The 19820-nt window shown below is 41.2% G+C and overlaps 2 protein-coding genes across 2 annotated transcripts in view; one reads left to right on the forward strand and one right to left on the reverse strand.

Annotated features, from left to right (window-relative positions):
* Positions 1 to 19820, forward strand: part of MAPKAPK3 (MAPK activated protein kinase 3) — a 75451-nt gene that overhangs the window by 27053 nt on the left and 28578 nt on the right. The window lies entirely within an intron of this gene.
* Positions 6831 to 19820, reverse strand: part of LOC310700012 (uncharacterized protein) — a 98755-nt gene continuing 85765 nt past the window's right edge. Inside the window, exon 4 of the mRNA XM_083488810.1 lies at positions 6831 to 8203. Coding sequence (XP_083344936.1) covers positions 8135 to 8203 — 69 coding nt within the window. The 3' untranslated portion in view covers positions 6831 to 8134. The remainder of the gene's footprint in view (positions 8204 to 19820) is intronic.

Genomic DNA, 19820 nt, shown 5'->3' on the forward strand with positions numbered 1-19820 from the left:
GCAACAAGACTTGTATTCAGGTTTCCAGCAGTGTTGTCTAGGCATCAGTGTCCATGTGCATGGTACTGGACCCTTGATCTAATGGATTATCTGTAAGAGGTAACAAGTCCCTTTCAACTCTACAATTGTGTGATTCTTTGTCCCTTTTAGCAAAGATTCTCCCATGTAAGACTTACCAGCACAGTGGTACCTCTGGATATGAATGGGATCCGTTCTGGAGCCCCATTCGCATCCTGAAGTAAACGTAACATGCAAGTGCGTGGGTCGCGTTTCGCCGCTTCCGCACATGCGTGTGACATCATTTTGAGCATCTGCGCATGCACGAGGGGCGAAACCCAGAAGTAACACGCTTCGTTACTTCCGGGTCGCCGTGGAGCGCAACCCAAAAATACTTAACTTGAAGCTACTTCAACCCGAGGTATGACTGTATTGGGGCATTTCTGTTCCAGTATCTGTTCTGAAGACAGGCACAACATAGTACTAATTGCTCTTGTTAATTGAAAATCTTGATATTGGAGCACTTTGTGCAATTGATCTGAGCTTTTAGAAGAAGCTACTTGCATACAGTTCCTGCTATGTTTTCCCCCCTCTTAACTCAACAATCCTAGTTCTAAACTTGTGAGAAACTGTTTGCTCTTTTTTATATCATTTGTTTCGGACGCATAAAACATTGTCAGATGTACACACAATTAAATTAATCCCCTTTAGTTTTTCATAGTAATATAAACAGCTGTAAGAGCTTCAGATTCTGGAAAGGCAGCCGCTTCTGAAGTTGGATTTATCTGCGTATTGGTTAATCACTTCAGACAGGCGTCTTACATTCTGTCAGAGCCCTCCAATTATTTACAGTACACAAATAATTAGTGAAGCACAAAGGGACAAAACTGTTAGCTGCCTGTACTTCTGAAATTTATTGTACCAGGTAAGCTTGCTGAAGGATTAGCTGGGTTGGGTTTCAGTGGAGGCTTGCTAAATTTGGAAAGTGACAAAATGTCATCCCACAGGATTTCCAAAAGCAGCCTGAGAAAAGACAGATAGATAGAAAAGGATTGATGAGAAGGTCAATTCATTTAGAAACTGCTGCAATTATGATGGATTGATATGGTGTGGAAATTTCCTCCAGTCTCAATGCTGTATTATTATCTTCTTCTTGTTGCTAAGGTGCTCAGTGGCTTACTGAGTGTGAAAGGAGTGGGATGAGCAAGGAAAAGATTTGGAGTAGCTTGAAAGACAGCTATGCTTCAGAATTTGACAGGTGCTCCTGAAGCTACATGCCCATTACTATTAAAAACATTTTGTGTTGAATATCTGAGAAGCATAACTGACTTGTCACCAATGGAAAAAAAAGTTCAGTATTATAAACTGATTTTATTGATTAAATGCTTATAAGCAAATGTGCAACTCTTGTTCTTCACATCCCCTAAGAAACTCAGTGTGGCGTGTTTTAATTAGGACATTTCAAGTACAGACAACTCTCTGTACGAGGGTTGCGTTCTGGGCATTCATGCATGTCAGTGGAGTGCACATAAGCGTGTCCTATCCCATTCTTCCCCTGTTTCACCCTCTTCTGGATCCAAAATGACCTGCATGTTGGTGGTCGTGTGTCAATTTGATGCATGCAAAATGGTCACCACCCGTATTCAAAGCTTATGGCATCTCCAGGGGGATGGTTGATTTTTGGGAACCAGAAACCTGGAGAATACCTTAGAAAAATACCACTTTCTGTATTAACCTATACATATCCAGGCTTACCATATGTGCACAGTAATGCTATGGATATGATTTGGTTAGCTTACCCTATCTATATTAATTGGCCATACTGTTTACTTCTGGTGACAATTTCATGATTTATTGACCTCCCAGGAAGACCATGGGTGGGTTGAAATGCGTCTGGTCTTCAGCATCCATTTTCTAATTGTTGGTCACATGGGCTTGATGTTTAGGCAGTACCTTGCATTGTTCTGTTCACAATGAAGACATTTTAGAAATATCATTTATATGCTGTATGTATGGTTATATATGTGACAAGATTAAAGCTTAATTCTATTTTTTATATATTTTAGTAGCAATACTCTTTTTTTTTTTTTGCTCATACTCAACTTTATGCCTTAGAATTACATGTTGTCAACATGTATTCATTTGAGAAAAGTATACATTCTTTAAAAGGTTTCTTTATTTATGAAACACTTCCTAGGAAGCATCTTTGCAAAAATCTCAAAACTTATGTAACACCATTGCATATATAAAAGCAATTTGAACAGTTACATATATAGCAACAGTTTTAAAAAATACACACACATGGAAACAATTTCAAGTTCCAATACAGATAACCGGCTGGTATCTATAAGCGTTCACTGCAGTTGTTGTACAAAATGCTGAAAGCGTGTGGGGTGGGGGGGGGAGAGAGAATAGAAATATGAGGGATACATTCAATGCGGGGGATATTTTTAGTGCTGAGAAATAAAATTGTTTGGGGCAAATGCAAAATAATGGAAATTATGCTCTGAGGGTATTGCTACAGATTCATACCAAAATGAAAATGAACATTTTGAAATCAATATCGAAGTGGTTATTATGGCCAAGAAAAGGATTATATTTAGTCCTCTGTGTGTGTACACATATAATATGAGTAGGACCAATTGAAATCTGCCTAGGCTCTGGTTCTCATTCCAGAATTAAGGTATGGCCACAGAGGGTAGATAAGCCTGAAGCTCGCTCCGGTGCAATGCTGTGCCCGGTCTTTGTGAATTGCCAGCCCTGTATGTCAGACTGTTCCTTTGTCGTGGGGGGAACAGTTGTAGAGGAGTATATTTGGAAGTCAGCACCTCGGCCATCTCTGTTTCCACATTATGAGAAGCTGAAGCACATTTGGTGGAACAACCATATTTAGTAATGATTTAAGGATGAACTCTTCAGTGGATCAGTAGATTAATCAACCAATGCTTGGGTTGATTCATCAGTTCAGACAAATGTAAATCTGGGGATGGGGAGGAGATTGAAAAGAAGCATACTTTGTTTAAACTATTTTGGCTCTAACATCAAACTGTGATAGGAAACTGAAAAAGAAAATGCTGTATGTTAACATAGACTTTATTCCACCATTTTCAAAAAGGCACATGTGCTTTTGGTGATACAGAAATTTGTTTAATTTATTAAATGCATGATTAATAAAGTAGAAAAAGTCTTGAATCAGCAATCCTACAGGAGTAGGATAACTGGATTTTTAAAAATAAAAAGTGATGTTCTAGAAAGTATAATTCTTTGAAAGTGAATACAACTCAAGACATGGTGCTGCTGATGTAAACTGACATAATAGTTACAGCAAATGTGTACTACAGCATTCCAGTATTTTAAACATAGGTTATTAGAGTTCACATTGTATTTCACCCCATGTTTATAACTGCATGTAAGCACCACACATCATTGCTTGGAAGAAGCAGCTTCAAGTCATCTGAACCATCCTTTTGTACTTGTCTTGATTTGCTTGTTTTCCCAAAATCTATTTTTCTTCAACCTTTTGGAGAGTTCAGATTTCTTTCATCTCAAATACTAGATAGAGGAAGAAAACAAAAGCCCTAATTTTAGATCCTGAACCTTCCTTTATTGAAGTGGAAGCAAGATAACAGCTTAACTCCATGTGCGTCTATTTTGCAGGAAGCCCTACTTGGAGTGGAACATATTCTGAAATAAGGGCTAAACATACACTAAATGTATAACTTAGCACAACTGACCTCATGTAGTGGCATCACTGTGTACCCTTTTTCCACCTGCACTACACATTTTAATTGATGGGGGGGGGAATGCAAGCTTGAGGTTACTTGTGCTTGGCATGATGGTGGAGGAGAAACTAGACATATGGCCACCATTTTCAAACCTTGCCACAACTTCCAGTTCAATGTCTATCCCTAAGTATGCATACCATAAGCCTGCTGGATTGGGCCAATGGCCCCATCTAGTCCAGCATTCCTATTGTCACAGTGGCCAACTAAATGTCTGTGGGAAATCGTCAAGCAAGACCTGAGCACACAAGCATTCTTCCTTCCTGCAGTTTCCAGCAGTTAGTATTTAGAGTTAGGAATTCTGGGCAGGATTTTCTGAAAACATCAGTGTCATCAAACTTATCTCCATGGATTATTTTCAGTTTGTGTCTAATTGATCTGGATGAGAAGCAAGCTTTTTTTCTTAGCTAGTTTTCTCATGTTATTTGGATCACTATACATATACTACTATGAGCATATACTTCAAGTTTCCTAAAGAAACACTGACATAAACAGATAATCATAAACATAAAAAATACTTATCTATTAATGCTTATAAAATTGTGCCACAGAAATCTAGTTCATCATATCTCTTAAGCTTATTATAAACTTAAACTTTAAACCTGTTTGGAAAATAAAGACTATAAGTGGCAATATTACAGCATGAGATAAAATAAGTATTGCAAATATTAATTATAGCAGCATTTTAAAATTATATTTGATTTTTTAAAAACTTTAATTCCACCTAGAACCTCCACCATTTGGGATGAGGAACCTGTAGCCCTCCAGGAGTTGTTGGACTACAACTCCCACCATCCCTCCTAACTCCATTTGGTTGGCCACACCAGGAAGAAGATGCTGGACTAGTAGATGGTGACTGGGCTGTTCCTATGCTCTTACATCTTTAACATACATAGACTCGGGCTATGATACACGTTTAACAGGGAGGAAGTCCCATTCAATTCAATGAGACATACTTCTGAATAAACATGTACAGGATTGTGGTGAAGCCATTGGTGAAACCACATTTTGCACTTGTTATAAAATTTAGAACAAGGTTGTTGTTTTTTGTTTTTTAATGATGTATTCAGTGGTAGGAATCACTGAATAGTTAACAAGTCAGAGTAAAAAACTTAATTAGCTTGATACGCTACTGCTGCCTTTGTTGAGTTTGTATGCAATTTTTCATTGGAGCTAATCAGCCCAAGGATGTGTATACTTACATTTTAGCATCTATTATGGGAACCATTTTGTATAAAGAACAGTAAGACAACAAAGATATGGGGTGGCCTTTTGAACAGAAAGCATGACCAGAGTTTTGTTGGGTTTTTTAAACAAAACCAAGAGACATAAAGGAAAGTGTGTGTTTGTTTGTAAAATAATTGCTATAAATCCATACAAATCCACGAAATGAGCAGAGTGAAAAATAATTCTGTAGTTCTACCACTTCAGAGGAATATTTAACCAAAAGCTGGGGTTTAAAGTATGCATTTTATTCTGTGACAGACTTCTTTCAATATATTTTTGAGGAGTTGATTATGTTTTTTTTTCTTATTTTGGAATTAAAATAGCTTTGGCCTTTCAACTCCTGAGTTACTAGAGATGTTTCCTGGCAGTGGGTAAACTGGAGTTCAAAATCTAATTAAAAAAACAAAAGAACTATAATAGCATGTGTACCTCCCCCACTCCAAAAAAGCAAAGCTTGTTTCAGAGACACCCTGAATCCAGATGTGTTTGGCAGTGATGAGATGGTGGAAAGGTAATAATGATGGCACTGTTAACACTGGCACTGTGTGTTCTTAATATTTATGGAAGTCTGTAGGTGGGCATAGTCACTACAGGGAGTATAAATTTAATTTAAAAGGCAATAAAAGACAGAGGCTGGAGAGAAGGTATATGAACCTTGTACCCTCCACAGAGCTGGAAGAGAAACTGCCTCCATCTAAAGTTATAGTTGGTCCCTTTTAGATTCAGCTGTTGATATTTACTTGAATAAAAAAAATATTTTCACACAGATAACAGTAGAATGCTGGAACACAGGCTGCGTAGCCATATCTTGCTTCTGCTATTCAGAATTAGTCTCTTATTATGCAGTGTGCTGGCAAGTACTGATTTCACACTATCATACTCTTTGGTAAGCTTTTGTTTTACTCGTAGTCAGTAGCATGAGCATAATCCAGCAGTGACTTCGGTAGGATGTGGGTTGCTAAGTAGTAAGTAATAGTTGATGTCCTCAACAATTTGAGGGCACCATATGGGCTACCGCTTCTCTACACAGTTACAGAATATAATGTCATGGACTTTGTTTCTCCATCGCTATTGTCACTTGAAATGGCAGCTGAACCCCTCTAGAGAACTGCAGCTGTATAAGCACAAGTTAACATGGAAACGTGTTTACCAGTTCTGTAGCACATCATGTTCTGAACAATGATGAAAGGTGGCATGCTATGTCACTCTGTAGCTGTGGAAGTTTGCAGATTCAAAAACATATTGTTAAAGCAGTTGCTGTGACCTGAGAATACAGATAGCATGTTATGAAACATTGCCATGTTAACTCATATTTACCCAAAAGGAGCCATGCAGCTGTAATTCTCTTTCAGGATTCGACCAGTGGGAAACTTCACAATTTATTGATTACTATGGACACTTGTGACTGGGGAAGATATCTACTTAAAAGGTTTGTTGAAAGAGGAAGGTCATCATCAGTAAGCACCCAAAAGATAACAGAGATGGCCTCTGTCTAATATTCAAAGCGAGAGAATTTCAAAGGGTACGGACTTCCTGATAAGATGGTAACTGCAGGAGGCCCTCACCTGCAGAGCACAGTGATTGATTAGGTATATGAGGGGTGATGTTTCAGGTATTCTAGTCCCAAGCTGTATAGGGCTGTATCCACCAAAACCAGCACCTTGAACCTAGCCAGGTAGATAATTAACAACCAGTTGTAATCCAACAACTGGCAACCTAGCAGTTTGAAAGCACATCAAAGTGCAAGTAGATGAATAGGTACCACTCCAGTGGGAAGGTAAATGGCGTTTCCGTGCGCTGCTTTGGTTTGCCAGAAGTGGCTTAATCATGCTGGCCACATGACCCAGAAGCTGTACGCCGGCTCCCTCGGCCAATAAAGCGAGATGAGCGCCACAACCCCAGAGTCTGCCACGACTGGACCTAATGGTCAGGGGTCCCTTTACCTTTACCTTTGTAATCCAACAACATCTGGATGGCCGTCTGTTGGCTACCCTTGCATTGTTGCATCCGTTTTGTGATGTGCTAAATTTCACATGGGTTTTGAGCTCATGAGCCTGAGACCTGCAGCTACTTCTCATTTTTATTTAATTAACACCATTTGAATCAAATTGGCACAATTCGATTCTCAGTGGGATGTCGGGGGATGATCAGCGTCCGGGTTGCTTTTTCTCCTTAAAGGCTATATGATTCTCTGGCTTCTGTGGCATTTCATTTTTAGCATGGAAAGTGCTGGCATTTTTCTGAAATATAAGTCTTCCATCAGTTGAGCATTCCAGCCTCCTGGCGTAACTGAAAGCTCTTTTACTGATGGCCCCTAATGCTGGAAAAACTGATGAGTCAGCCTTTCTGTGGCAGAAAATGCTTAGAAATGATGAAAGCAAATATGTTATGTTCTCTTTGCTTTCCAAGACTTGGAAGAATACATTTGCTGAATCACATCAGGAGTTGGCTAGCCCATTATCTTTTTCCTGATAAGCTCATGTCCATGTTTTGGGACTTTAGCTGAAATGGAGAACAGCATAAGGGTGCTAACGGCGCATTTCCATTTAATGCTGCTAGCTTTGGAAGCCTAATGTTTAGGGATATCTTCTGCAAAAGTACTGTTTAGAGGGTGGGGTTGTATGTCTGAGACCCTCAAACTCATAACTGTATGTATATTTTACATAATAACAACTACAGTGAAAAGTGTGTATTCTCGTTAGGAATAGTAGGAATATAAGAAATGTAGCTTTTCTCTTTAGCCATTAAGGTTAGAATTGTTCAGGGTTTATTTTTTTAAAAAATGAAGGCTGAAGATATCTGAATTCTAATAAAAATCCACTGATCTCAAACATTGACTTTAGTGACGGCTTTCAATCAGATGTTTCTCAGTCAATATTTAAGCAAGCATCTGCTTCTCCTGTGCATGCATATCCCTCACATAACTAGATTTTCTCCAGTATCTTACCTGTTAAGGAAATGCTTGGTTATAGTATGATTTCTCTTATGCAGAACAAGGACTGTTCCACCTGTACAAAAGCTTTGATGCTTTCCTCCCACATGTTGTGCATGTCCTTCAGTACCCCTGTAATCCAATAGACGTGAGGAAGGAAGCAGATTGCCTTGCCACTAATGCTTGGAAAATTGGATCAATTGTGACTCCTGGAAGAAGCGGAAATGGCTTTTGTCTTTTCCCTCCTCCACATAGATGGAAAAACCTTGAATGGAATGGGGGAGGAAAACAGACATCTTAGCAAGGTCACAAAGATGGTAGGTTTAAAATTCTTAACAGGGTGGGTGGGTGCTCAGAGAAAATAGATAATGAGGATTCCTGAATCCTTGCTGCTGACTTTGCTGTTTTATGGGCAATGCTCAGCAGGCTGAGAAGTTGAGACATTTAACACATTTATATCCTCCCTTGAAATACCTTGGTACTACAGGCCATCACAATCTCTAAAATGATCCATGAGAGTGTCCCCTAAATATTTCCCAGAAGAATGGCAGTGTTAGAGATTCCCAGTGCCCTCCTGTGACCTTCCAAGGCCCAGATAGGCAAGGAGACTCCTTCCTTACCAGCCCGTGGGACGCTCCCGGAGCCCTCACACCTCTTTCCCAGAGGCTGGCAAGGAAGGTGCCATGCTTCCTGCACTTTGGGAAGGCCATGCGAGGGCTGTGGGATGCTGTCAGAACCCTCCCACACTACCTTCTTAAAGCCTGGTAAGTGAGAAAAGCCTGCTGGGTACATGGGTGGGGTGGGGGAATAAATAAATGGAGAGCAGAGAGTGGTGGGCTTCCCTGGCTCTCCATTTATTTATTGCCCCCCCCACCCCCACTCATGAAATGTTGTGGTCTTGTAAGTAAAACTGTGGGTTTACTGTATTTAGAATGGTGGATAGACAGTTGATGAGTCTAATCTCAAAAGCAGAGGTAACCAATGTGTTGCTCTTCAGATGTTGCTGACCATATCCAGTTGTCAGGGATTATGTGAGTTGTAATCTAGGGGCAGCTGACTTGTGGCCCTCCAGAGGTTAGCCATCCCTGTGGCAATTCAGCAACATCTAGAGGGGACCACATTGACTGCCCTTGAAGTAGAGTGATACAGGCCAGTTTCCTAATCCCTGTTTCCTGCAGAACATACAGTGGCACCTTGGTTTACAAACTTAATCTGTTCTAGAAGTCCGTTCTTAAACCAAAACTGTTCTTAAACTGAGGCACACTTTCCCTAATGAGGCCTCCCACCGCCGGTGCCCTTCCACCGTTCGGATTCCATTCATAGACCAAGGTAAAGTTCTTAAACCAAGACACTATTTCCAGTTTTGCAGAGTTTGTAAACCAAATTGTTCTTAAACCTGACTGTTCTTAAACCAAGGTACCACTGTACTTTCATTCCTATAGTCCACAAAAGCTTGTGCCATAATAAATTAGTAATTCTTTGAGATGTCTTCAGTTTTAAGATTCTACAAGGCTCTTAAGGTGCTTTTGCAGCAAAGAGTAACATGGTCGTCACCCCACCTGGAATATACTGTGATATACTGGAATATAGGACCAATATTTATACATACAGACATAAATTTCTATACAGCTAAATCAAGAAAATAAATCTCCTCAAAACGCTATGCATAAAAAGCTCTATAAAATCAAAAGTGAAAATATAAAAAGGCAAAGATCAGAAGAACATAAAACTGGGTTGCGTGGCAAGATAAGCTTGTGGAAATGAAAATGTTTTCGGCTGGTGTATAAAACTAAGCACGGAGGATGCTTGCCTATTATACAAAGGCCATAAATTCCATGATATATGCGCTGTTGTGCTAAACATCCGATTCTTTGTGGCCACTGGACAGATGTCATAAGAGGAAGTTAGCAATGCATCTCCATCAGATCTCCAAGAATGGATAGGAATGTATAGAGAAAGGCAGTCCTTTAAGTTGGCTGGTCCCAAGCTGTTCAGGGCTTTATAAACCAACAGCCCAGATTGTTCTCCCTTGGAGTCTATGCAGGATAAGATAAAAGCGAGACATAACTCCTGTTCTTCAGCTGTAGAGTAATAATCATCTTTTCAAGATTGAAGATCTGACATGGTGCCATGATTTCTTGCACTGCAATACAGAATTGATTACTGGGAAGAAATCCCCCTTGGTTTGCGTATTTCCAGATTAAAGCTTGTGTACAGTGATATTTAAGATTAAATCAGCAAGTAGGAGATATGGCAGATCTTGAACAGCTTATTATGAGAACTATGAAACACATGATGACAGAAATATATCATCTGCTTAATAGGTATGATACAGAGCCAGAACAAATGAAAGGCTACATGATAAAACGAGTTCAAAGTATTAGAGAAGACATACAATTAGATATCTGGGGAAAGTTTTTGCAAGAGCCACACAAGTTCTCCTTAAATATGAGAATAAGGGGGAAATGTTCCAAGATATATCACTCCAGACCAGATACAGAAGATTAATTAAAATTATTCAATCACACGCTGGAAATGCCGAAAAGGGAGAGGTGATCCCCCCTATATGTGATGGGAATAGGATGCATCAAAAGAAAGAAAATTTAAAATACAATTAAAAGAATCTTGGGTTACATAATTCTCCATTCAGTATTTTTTAATTGAATTATGTGAAAAGCTGTTCTGCTGTTTTCTTTTCGGTGTACCATTTTGAAGTATAGTGGGCCCCAAAGGCATGAAGCCTTTAAGGAGAACGTTGTTCTTGATCATTGCTGTGCACCAACCCCCTTTCAGATGTTGGTCTGAACTCCTTTAGGGGAACTTCCTGGAACTGGGCATCAAAGGCTTCCACCTCCTCTATTAATCTTTCAGGTTATCCGTAAGGCAACCCTCTATTTTGGCCTGCAGTACCTTTTGCTTAAGGGATGCAGTTGGTGCTGTGGGTTAAACCACAGAGCCTAGGACGTGCTGATCAGAAGGTCGGCGGTTGGAATCCCTGCGATGGGGTGAGCTCCCGTTGCTCAGTCCCTGCTCCTACCAACCTAGCAGTTTGAAAGCACATCAGAGTGCAAGTAGATAAATAGGTACCGCTCCCGCGGGAAGGTAAATGGCATTTCCGTGTGCTGCTCTGGTTTGCCAGAAGCGGCTTAGTCATGCTGGCCACATGACCTGGAAGCTGTACGCCGGCTCCCTTGGCCAATAAAGCGAGATGAGCGCCGCAACCCCAGAGTCAGCCACGACTGGACCTAATGGTTAGGGGTCCCCTTTACCTTTACCTTATGCTTCTGTATTGTACCTCTTAGGAGGCCACATGTCTTGGATTGTTCATTTTTCTCTCCCGTCTGTCTACTCCAAACCTTGGCAGAAGGGAGAGCTCTACCTGCTCAGCCCCCCTGTTTTGTTGCTGTTACACTTAAGGAGGCTCAGGTATTTATGCCTTATAAGAACATAAGAATAGCATGCTGTATCATCAGGCCAATGGCATCCAGCACCCTGTTCTCACAGTGGCCATCCAGACGCTTGTGGGAAACCAGGGAGCAGAACAGAGCATAAGAGCATTTCCCCCTCCCGTGGTTTCCTTAACTGGTATTCGGAAGCACTGCTGCCTCCAACTTTGGAGACAGAGCATAGCCATCATGGCTAGTAGCCATTGATAGGTTTCTTCTCCCTGAATTTGTCTACCTTCTTTTCCTTGTGTAATCACACAATCTGCTTCTGATACTCTGTACTACTTGCTTTGAAACAACTTTCTTAATGGCAGCTACTTCCGTTTTAATTTCTACTCTTCATTCTCAGAGAATGTGTTTTCATGGACTAGTTTCAATTTTCCATATTTTCCTGTTTGTCGTTGCCACATTCTGGAGAAAAGAGGAAAAGCTTCTGAAATATTTTACTTGGGATTTCTAATCTCAGTAAATCTGAGCAGCTTTGAAGCATCTCTATGCCACTTTCCTGTTTGGGATGCCAGCACTCTTTGTAAATGTTCACATTCCAAGTGGTCCATGCAGTGATTGTAGAAGAGAGTGTGCGTGTGTGTTTATATATTCCTGAACAGCGGAAGAGATCAATGCAGTGTGTTGCAGATCTATATTTTCTCTACTCTCTTTAGGATGCTGTTTAACTGGTCATAATCTAACACAAGTTGTGCACTACTAAGTCACATTAATGTTGATGGGACCTAAACCCTTAGTTTTATAGCCTAATTAATGAAGGAAAACCACAAAGTCCAAAGAAAGCCACCTTGTCCTAAATGATTCCTGCTATTTGCTCTCAGGTGCTATCAGTTACAGTAAACGCTAAATGTCATTTGCAGTTAGTAGAACTCAGATCATTTCTCAGCTTCTTTCTGTTAGCTAAAAATGTGAGGGAAGCCAGCCAAGGACATGTCAGAGGTGATAGAATAGTTCATTTTGAAATCTCGACAGTATTTGGTCCATCAAGAGCTATGGAATATGAATAAGAAGTTATTGTAGTACATTGTAGTTTGGCCCAGCCTTGGTATTTTTAGCAGCTGAGAGAGGCACCAATTTTAGTAGTAATACCAGCAATTTTATGTTTTGAACTGTCTACTCCAAATGGCATGTGGCCATGGGGAAGAAAGACTGTCAGATAATACCACCTAGGAAACAGATGACAGACTACCTATAGCAGGTGCAGTATTACAGGGCATATGGACATCTTCAAGGGTGTGCTCCAACCTGCGTGGAAATTGCAGCTCATTTCAGTTTGGTCTTTAATTGAGTTGGTGCTAATTTTGCATGTTATCTACATGTCTGCATTTCCTCAGCCTTTAAGGTGAACTTTTGGTGTGTTAACCTTTCTCTTTCCCCAGTAATGGTGAATTTAAAAAACTCTCCTGTTTCAGCCTGATTTTGACAGTGGCTCATTACTGACAAAAAAAATTAATAATGTGTGATCCATTTGCAATATGTTCTCTTGATACTGATAGTTCTGTCCTAACATGTTAAAATACTGATGGAAACAGAGGAGCAGGCTGAACTAGGCTGATGAAATAAAGTGTGTGACGTGCCTAGAATAGAATACTCCAAAATAATACATAGTAATAATGCATAATATCCACCATCATTGCCTTTCATATGCGTAGGCAGAGCCTATCATGTCCTTATGCTCTCCCTTGCCTAGTTCATGGCTTTTGTTTTCATCTTGCTTGTTTATTGCTTGATTGTGCATTTCCGGTGTTGTGTGAGCATCTCATAAAGCATCTCTTGTGAAAGCATTCCTTTCATTTAAATAAGTCTGTTCAGAAGCATGGTAAACAATTCCTGCCCACACACTTAGACCAGAAACCTAGTGAAGCTCTGATACAGGAGAGGGTAGATCATATGCACAAGAATTGGAAAAAGCAGACCAACCCCAACCCCATTCTGAAGTTACACAAGATGCAGTAGCAGGAATATATTGCCAATAGTTTTCTCATTAATATCTGGCCTCATACCCAAATAGTTGAGAAGGAAATAGATTTTGCAGCTAGCCCCAAAGGCATGCAAAATATTATTTACAAAAATGTAGCATAACTCCTCTGTTACGAAAGCTGAAGAATTTCGACTCATTCTGTCTCCCTGGAAAAAAAATTATGAATCTAAGATGGGGTCCAAGAACGTTTACATCTTGCCTAGAGATTAGAGGGAAATAAATGGGTTTTGAAAATGGTGCTTTATATACATCTAATATGTTTTGTACAGCTTTCTTAACTACTGTGTCAGCACAGGGCCCGTGTATTTTTCTAACCTACTGAATTCTTCTCACTGATGGCTTTTCCTTACTCCTGTGTTTTCCCTTTGCAGTTTGTTGGAAACTCCCCTGCTGAACTTGTATTTCTACTTTAGTCAGTATTGTCTCACCCATCTCCAGCCTCTGAAATGGCTCTCTGTCGTTAGCACATAAGAGCCCTGCTAGATTAGACTGAAAAACTTAATTGGTTTGCCATGTTGCTTCTCCTAGTATAATATGGGAGGAAGCCAGCAAACAGCACTTAAGAGCAATAGTCATCCCCTGCTGCTCCCCCCCCCCAGCAACTGGTATTCAGAAACACCCCCCACTAGGTGCCCTCCAGATGGTTTAGACCACAACTCCCATCATCCCTGAGCATTGACAATACTAGATGGAACTAGGGGAAATTGTAGTCCAAAACATTTGGAGGGCACTAGGTTGCAGAAGGCTGAGGTAGCACATAGCCATCTTGACTAGTAGCTATTGTTTGTCTTTTTCTCCATGAATTTGTCCAGCCCCCTTTTGAAGCTGTCTTGAGTTGTTGACCATTGCTGCATTTTATGGATATGAATTCCATAATTTTAACCACACAATGTGTGAAGAAGTACTTGATTTCGTCTATTCCGAAGCTCCCACTATTCAGATTCACTGGGTAACCCCAGGTTCTCATATTATGAGAGAGGGAGAAAAATGTACATGTTCTTCACACCATGTGTCATTTTATGACACTGGATCACGTCCCTGCTTACTTGCATCTTTCCTAAATTAAAAAAGGTAAAGGTAAAGGACCCCTGACAGTTAAGTCCAGTCGCGAACGACTCTGGGGTTGCAGCGCTCATCTTGTTTTACTGGCCAAGGGAGCCGACATTTGTCTGCAGACAGTTTTTCCGGGTCATGTGGCCAACATGACTAAGCCACTTCTGGCAAAACCAGAGCAGTGCACGGAAATGCCATTTACCGTCCCCACCGGAGCTGTACCTATTTTTCTACTTGCATTTTGATGTGCTTTTGAACTGCTGGGTTAGCAGGAGCTGGGACCGAACAACAGGAGGTCATCCTGTCGCGAGGATTCGAACCACCAACCTTCCGATTGGGAAGCCCAAGGCTCAGTGGTTTACACCACAGTGCCACCCGTGTCCCCTTCCTAAATTAAGAAGCCCCCAAACACTGTGACCTTTCCTCACAGCAGAGTTGTTCCAGCTTCCTGATAATTTTGGTTTCCCTTTCCTGCACCCTTTCCAGTTCCATAATTACCTTCATAAGATGTAGTGACTCAGTGATGAACAGTATTCCAAGTGTGATAGCACCGTAGAGCTTTGTATAAAAGCATGACGATATTGGCAGTTTTATTTTCAGACCCTGTCCTAATGTTTTCCAGCATGGGATTCTCTATTTTCACAGCTGCCGCCCATTGGGTTGATGTGTCCATTTCCATGCTGCTCCTTCAGCTTGGAAGTAGATTAGTCTCCCTGCTGCCCCCCCCCGGCCATTTGTTACATAACTTCCTATTTTCCTTTCAAGGACCCCATCTCACTTTCATAGGAGGGGGATGCTTTGTGGTGGCTCCTGTGCCACTAAGCTCATGTCAGAAACTCTGGGCCACAACAGAGGGACCTTCTCCATTGAGCGGAGCCCTCTGTTACTTGATCAGGAATCACAAATCTTGGTTCAACTCAGTGGTCAGCCCTTCTCCTTCCTACAAAGCCCTCTGTGTGTGCCACAAGAACTGGGACCGAAGAATGAGTTTTCCATTCTTTAATGCTGAATTTAGTTCACTGCTGCACAGTGGGAAGCAGCCCCAAAATCAAACCTCAGCTGCAAGGGAATCCAGGCTGCACCTGCTTATTCCCTCGTCTTTCAAGACCTCCTGGTCTCTCAGGAACATGAGAGGGCATCCCTCAGCAGCTTATTTGCTCTCCACATGCCAAAGCCTTTTGCAATCATCATCAGATATCACTGGAGCCTGCAGCTTTGCTTGTTGTTGCAAGCATGATGCTTTCTGCCCTGGTGCTCAGTAACAACTGTGCTGAACCTTCCCTCCCTCCCACTAGAGGGCTCCATAGCGGGTTTCCCCCACCCACCCGCACACATACCAGTCAGCCAGATGGTTGGTTCCCTCTCCATACTCTCATCATACTGGGCTTCCTCCTGCCGAAGCTCAATGCAGTACAACCCACATCCCTTCCCCTGACATTTTTTCTCAAGCCCTTTGGCACATGCAGAGCGCAATCTCTTATGCTGAGCTCTGCAGCCTGCAGAAATCCAACACTTAGTACAGTGTAAGAGACTTCTCCTGAGTTGGGGGAAGGTGTCTGTGAGCTCCTTACCAGAGTGTCAGGGCATCTGTCTCTGGCAAGAATATTTATAGAGGCCTGATTTTCAATCTTTCATGTCACAGTGACAATTAAGGTTCTTATACTGGCAACTGAAGGCAGGAACTGCTTGGTCAGTTTTATATGTCCCTACCAGTCAGAGTATGTAAGTTGCTTTACCTTGATGCTTGCATTTATGTAAGTAGGGTGCTGGTCTGGTTGCAATTTATTATTGTATTCTCATTTATCAAAGTTTGAATCAATCATTCTGTTAACAGTTTCAGCGGTTAAAATGGGGTTGCATCCGATATTGGATCTACTCAGAGTAAACTCATTGAAAATGGGCACAACTAAGTGGCTTACTGGCATTACATGTGAAAAGGATCTATGGATTTTAGCAGACCACAAGCTTTACATGAGTCTACAGAGTGATGCAGCAGCAAAAAAAAAGGTAATGCTATTCTAGGCTGCCTCAACAGAAGTGCCCAGATCAAGGGAAGTAATAATATTGCTCTATTCTGTCTGGGTCAGACTACACCTGGAATACTGTGTCTAATTCTAGACACCACAATTTAAGAAGGATGCTGACAAGCTGGAACGTGTGTAGATGACCCAAGATGATCAAGGGTCTGGAATGGTTGAGGTAGTTGGGTATGTTTAGCCTGGAAAAGGGGAGACTGAGAGGATATATGATAGTCATCTTCCAATATCTCAAGGGCTGTCACATGGAAGAGAGAACAAGCTGGTTTTCTGCTGCTCTGAAAGGTAGAACTTGAACAAATGGCTTTAAGTTACAAGAAAGGAGATTCTGACTAACCATCAGGAATACCGTTCTGACATTAAGCGCTGTTCAACAGTGGAATGGGCTCCCTCGGGAGGTTGTGAACTCTGCTTCCTTTGAGGTTTTTAAGCATGGCCATCTGACATAGATGCTTTAGCTAATATTCCTGTATTGTGGGGGGTTGGACTAGATCATGGATAGGCAAACTAAGGCCTGGGGGCCAGATCCGGCCCAATCGCCTTCTAAATCCGGCCCATAGATGGTCTTGGAATCAACATGTTTTTACATGAGTAGAATGTGTCCTTTTATTTAAAATGCATCTCTGGGTTATTTGTGGAGCCTGCCTGGTGTTTTTACATGAGTAGAATGTGTGCTTTTATTTAAAATGCATCTCTGGGTTATTTGTGGGGCATAGGAATTCATTCATTTTCCCCCTCAAAATATAGTCCGACCCCCCACAAGTTCTGAGGGGCCCCCTGCTGAAAAAGTTTGCTGACCCTTGGACTAGATGACCCTTGGGGTTTCTTCCAACTCTACAATTCAATGATATAAGTTAGGCCAGTTAATTTCAATGGGTCTACTCTGGGAACCCAGTTGCTGGCTCGAGATAGCAAAATTGCTTTTTGTATTTTAAGGAGATTAACCCTATTAGAGGTCGAAGGAAGTATCCACACAATATAGTAAGCGGGAAGGCTTTCCAAATTATGCACAGAGGTGATAAACAGCTTTAGGATGTTATGAGAGCATACATCTTAATGTTGCTGTTGCCTGTCAGGAAACACCTTGAATTTAGTTTTAATCTCCCTCTTCCTGTGAACTAAAGACAGTGTTTATTAAAGGTGTTGTTGTCACCATCATCCTGGGAGGCAGAGCCCTCTTTCCCAAAAGTACAGGGCACGCGGTTTAGGGGCAAGGGGAGCTGGAATGCTTCATTACTAACCTTGCTAAATCCCTTCTTAGCCCTTTTGATTTCTTTGCAGATTAAGATGATTGCTTTACCACAAAGGATGTCTCCACAACAGGAACAGAGCATGAGCTCCTTTTCCATTAGCACACAGCAAAAATTATGAGGTCCAAATATCCCCTCATTAAAAATCATTTGGGAACCTGGGAGCAAAAGCATTTTAACTTTCATCCAGGCCTACCATATTCATAATTGTTGACTTTTAAGCATCCTGGTTTGGGTGGGAACTTGGATAATGTGAACTCTCTTCTTTTTCTTTATTACCTCGTAGTTGACTTCCTGCCTGAAGATGTGATCCTTTAATCCTGAAAGCTTGCATGTCTGTCCTGATCTGCTTTATGTAGTGTGATTAGTTAATGAATTTCACTACTAGAATTATTCCCCCCTCCCTTATGCATCAGCATTGCTAATGATTATTTTTTAAGGTTGTGGCCCTAAGCACAGGAAGTCCATCTGAACTCAGTGAGATTCACTTGCAGGTAAATGTGTTTAGATCTGGACCATTACTTGCAGTTTCTTTTGAAATGTTATAATTGATTACTCATCTATGTAGGAGTGTATTAACCATCATCAGAAGTTTTTTTAGAAGGGGAAAATGTGCACAAAGTATCTGACATCCGTAGATTTCTTCCCAATCCATGTTGATGTGTTTCCCTAAATCTCTATCCTGCCCCTGAATGTTTCCATATCTGCAGGAAGAAGGTACAAGGCAAATGAGATCTTTCACATACAGTAACTGTGCATGTTGTTCTGCTCTCCCATTTGAGAATAGTCCTGAGAACAGAATAATTGAAATATCATATATCTGATACCTGAGCTTCTCAGCAGATGATCCTATTTTCAAGGTCAAAAGATTTATAATGTTCAAAGCAAGCAGAAATACTAAACAGGATCCCCTGTTGGGAATTGCAGCACTTTGAGAATAAATCGACAGGCTCTTCTTTCCTTAAATTTTTGTGCAGCTGAAGTCACCAAATCTCAGTTCAGAACAAGCACTCCTAGAGTAAGCAAAATATAATGCAGCTTAGTTATTGATGGGAACATGTCAAAAAGCATGTTGGTGGTGCTATAGTTCCTCCACTGGTTCAGCTTATCCCAAGTATTCTTTGTTCTTCAGTGGCAGACAGTTTGTTTTTGTCATCAAGTGTGTATTGGTTGTGCCATCAAAGGAATTGCAGCTTTGCAGAGGTAGCTTGGAGTTTAAAGGGCACAACAGAAAAATCAGCATGTGTATCAAAATAGGTGGTACAGTGGTGCCTCGCAAGACGAAATTAATTTGTTCCACGAGCTTTTTCGTCTAGCAAATTTTTCATCTTGCGAAGCACGGTGTCGGAAAAGTTTTGGAAAAGCTTAAAAAATCACCAAAAACCTCAAAAAAAGGCTACCACGCCGCGTTCTATGAGTTGCTCCTCGAAGTCAAGTCGCAACTGTATTAATGGTGTTAAGAAAAAGGAAACAAACTTGCAAAAAACGCAAGACGTTTTCGTCTTGCGAAGCAAGCCCATAGGGAAATTCGTCTTGCGAAGCAGCTCAAAAACCGCAAAACCCTTTCGTCTAGCGAGTTTTTCGTCTTGCGAGGCATTCGTCTTGCAGGGCACCACTGTATTTAAAGCTTTGTTTGTGGGAACAGTGGGAAGATGAAAGATCAAGACCCAAACTTCCTTAATCTTGTAGACCCACACTAGCTACTTGTGACAGTGCAGAACAGATAGCAGGATGAAGGAGTGTCTCTTGATCTCCTTATTAGATCAAATGCGTGTGTACAAAGACTGCAGCAGCATACTCCTGGCTGGTTTGGAGTCAATGCTAGCTGCTCCTTGTAGGTAGTACATTGTGGTTTCTAGGCAACCCCTGGTTTCATTCTTGGCTGTTTTAGAGTGGGTGAGTTTTACATGGATGCTTAGCATGCTACTTCGATACTTTGCCATTGAAGGAAATGCTCTCAAAATTTCCCTTCTGGTAAAGGGAGGTAAGCAAGAGGGAGGAGTGGGATTTTGATATATGTGTGAAGTAGAGGTAATGTTAACTGAGTTGTTAATGTGCATTAACCAGCCACTGTGCACATTCACCAGGCCACATGAAGAATGTGCATGTA

The sequence above is a fragment of the Podarcis liolepis genome (genome assembly GCF_965112155.1).
Source record: "Podarcis liolepis genome assembly, chromosome: 2".
In the NCBI taxonomy this organism is placed as follows: domain Eukaryota; kingdom Metazoa; phylum Chordata; class Lepidosauria; order Squamata; family Lacertidae; genus Podarcis; species Podarcis liolepis.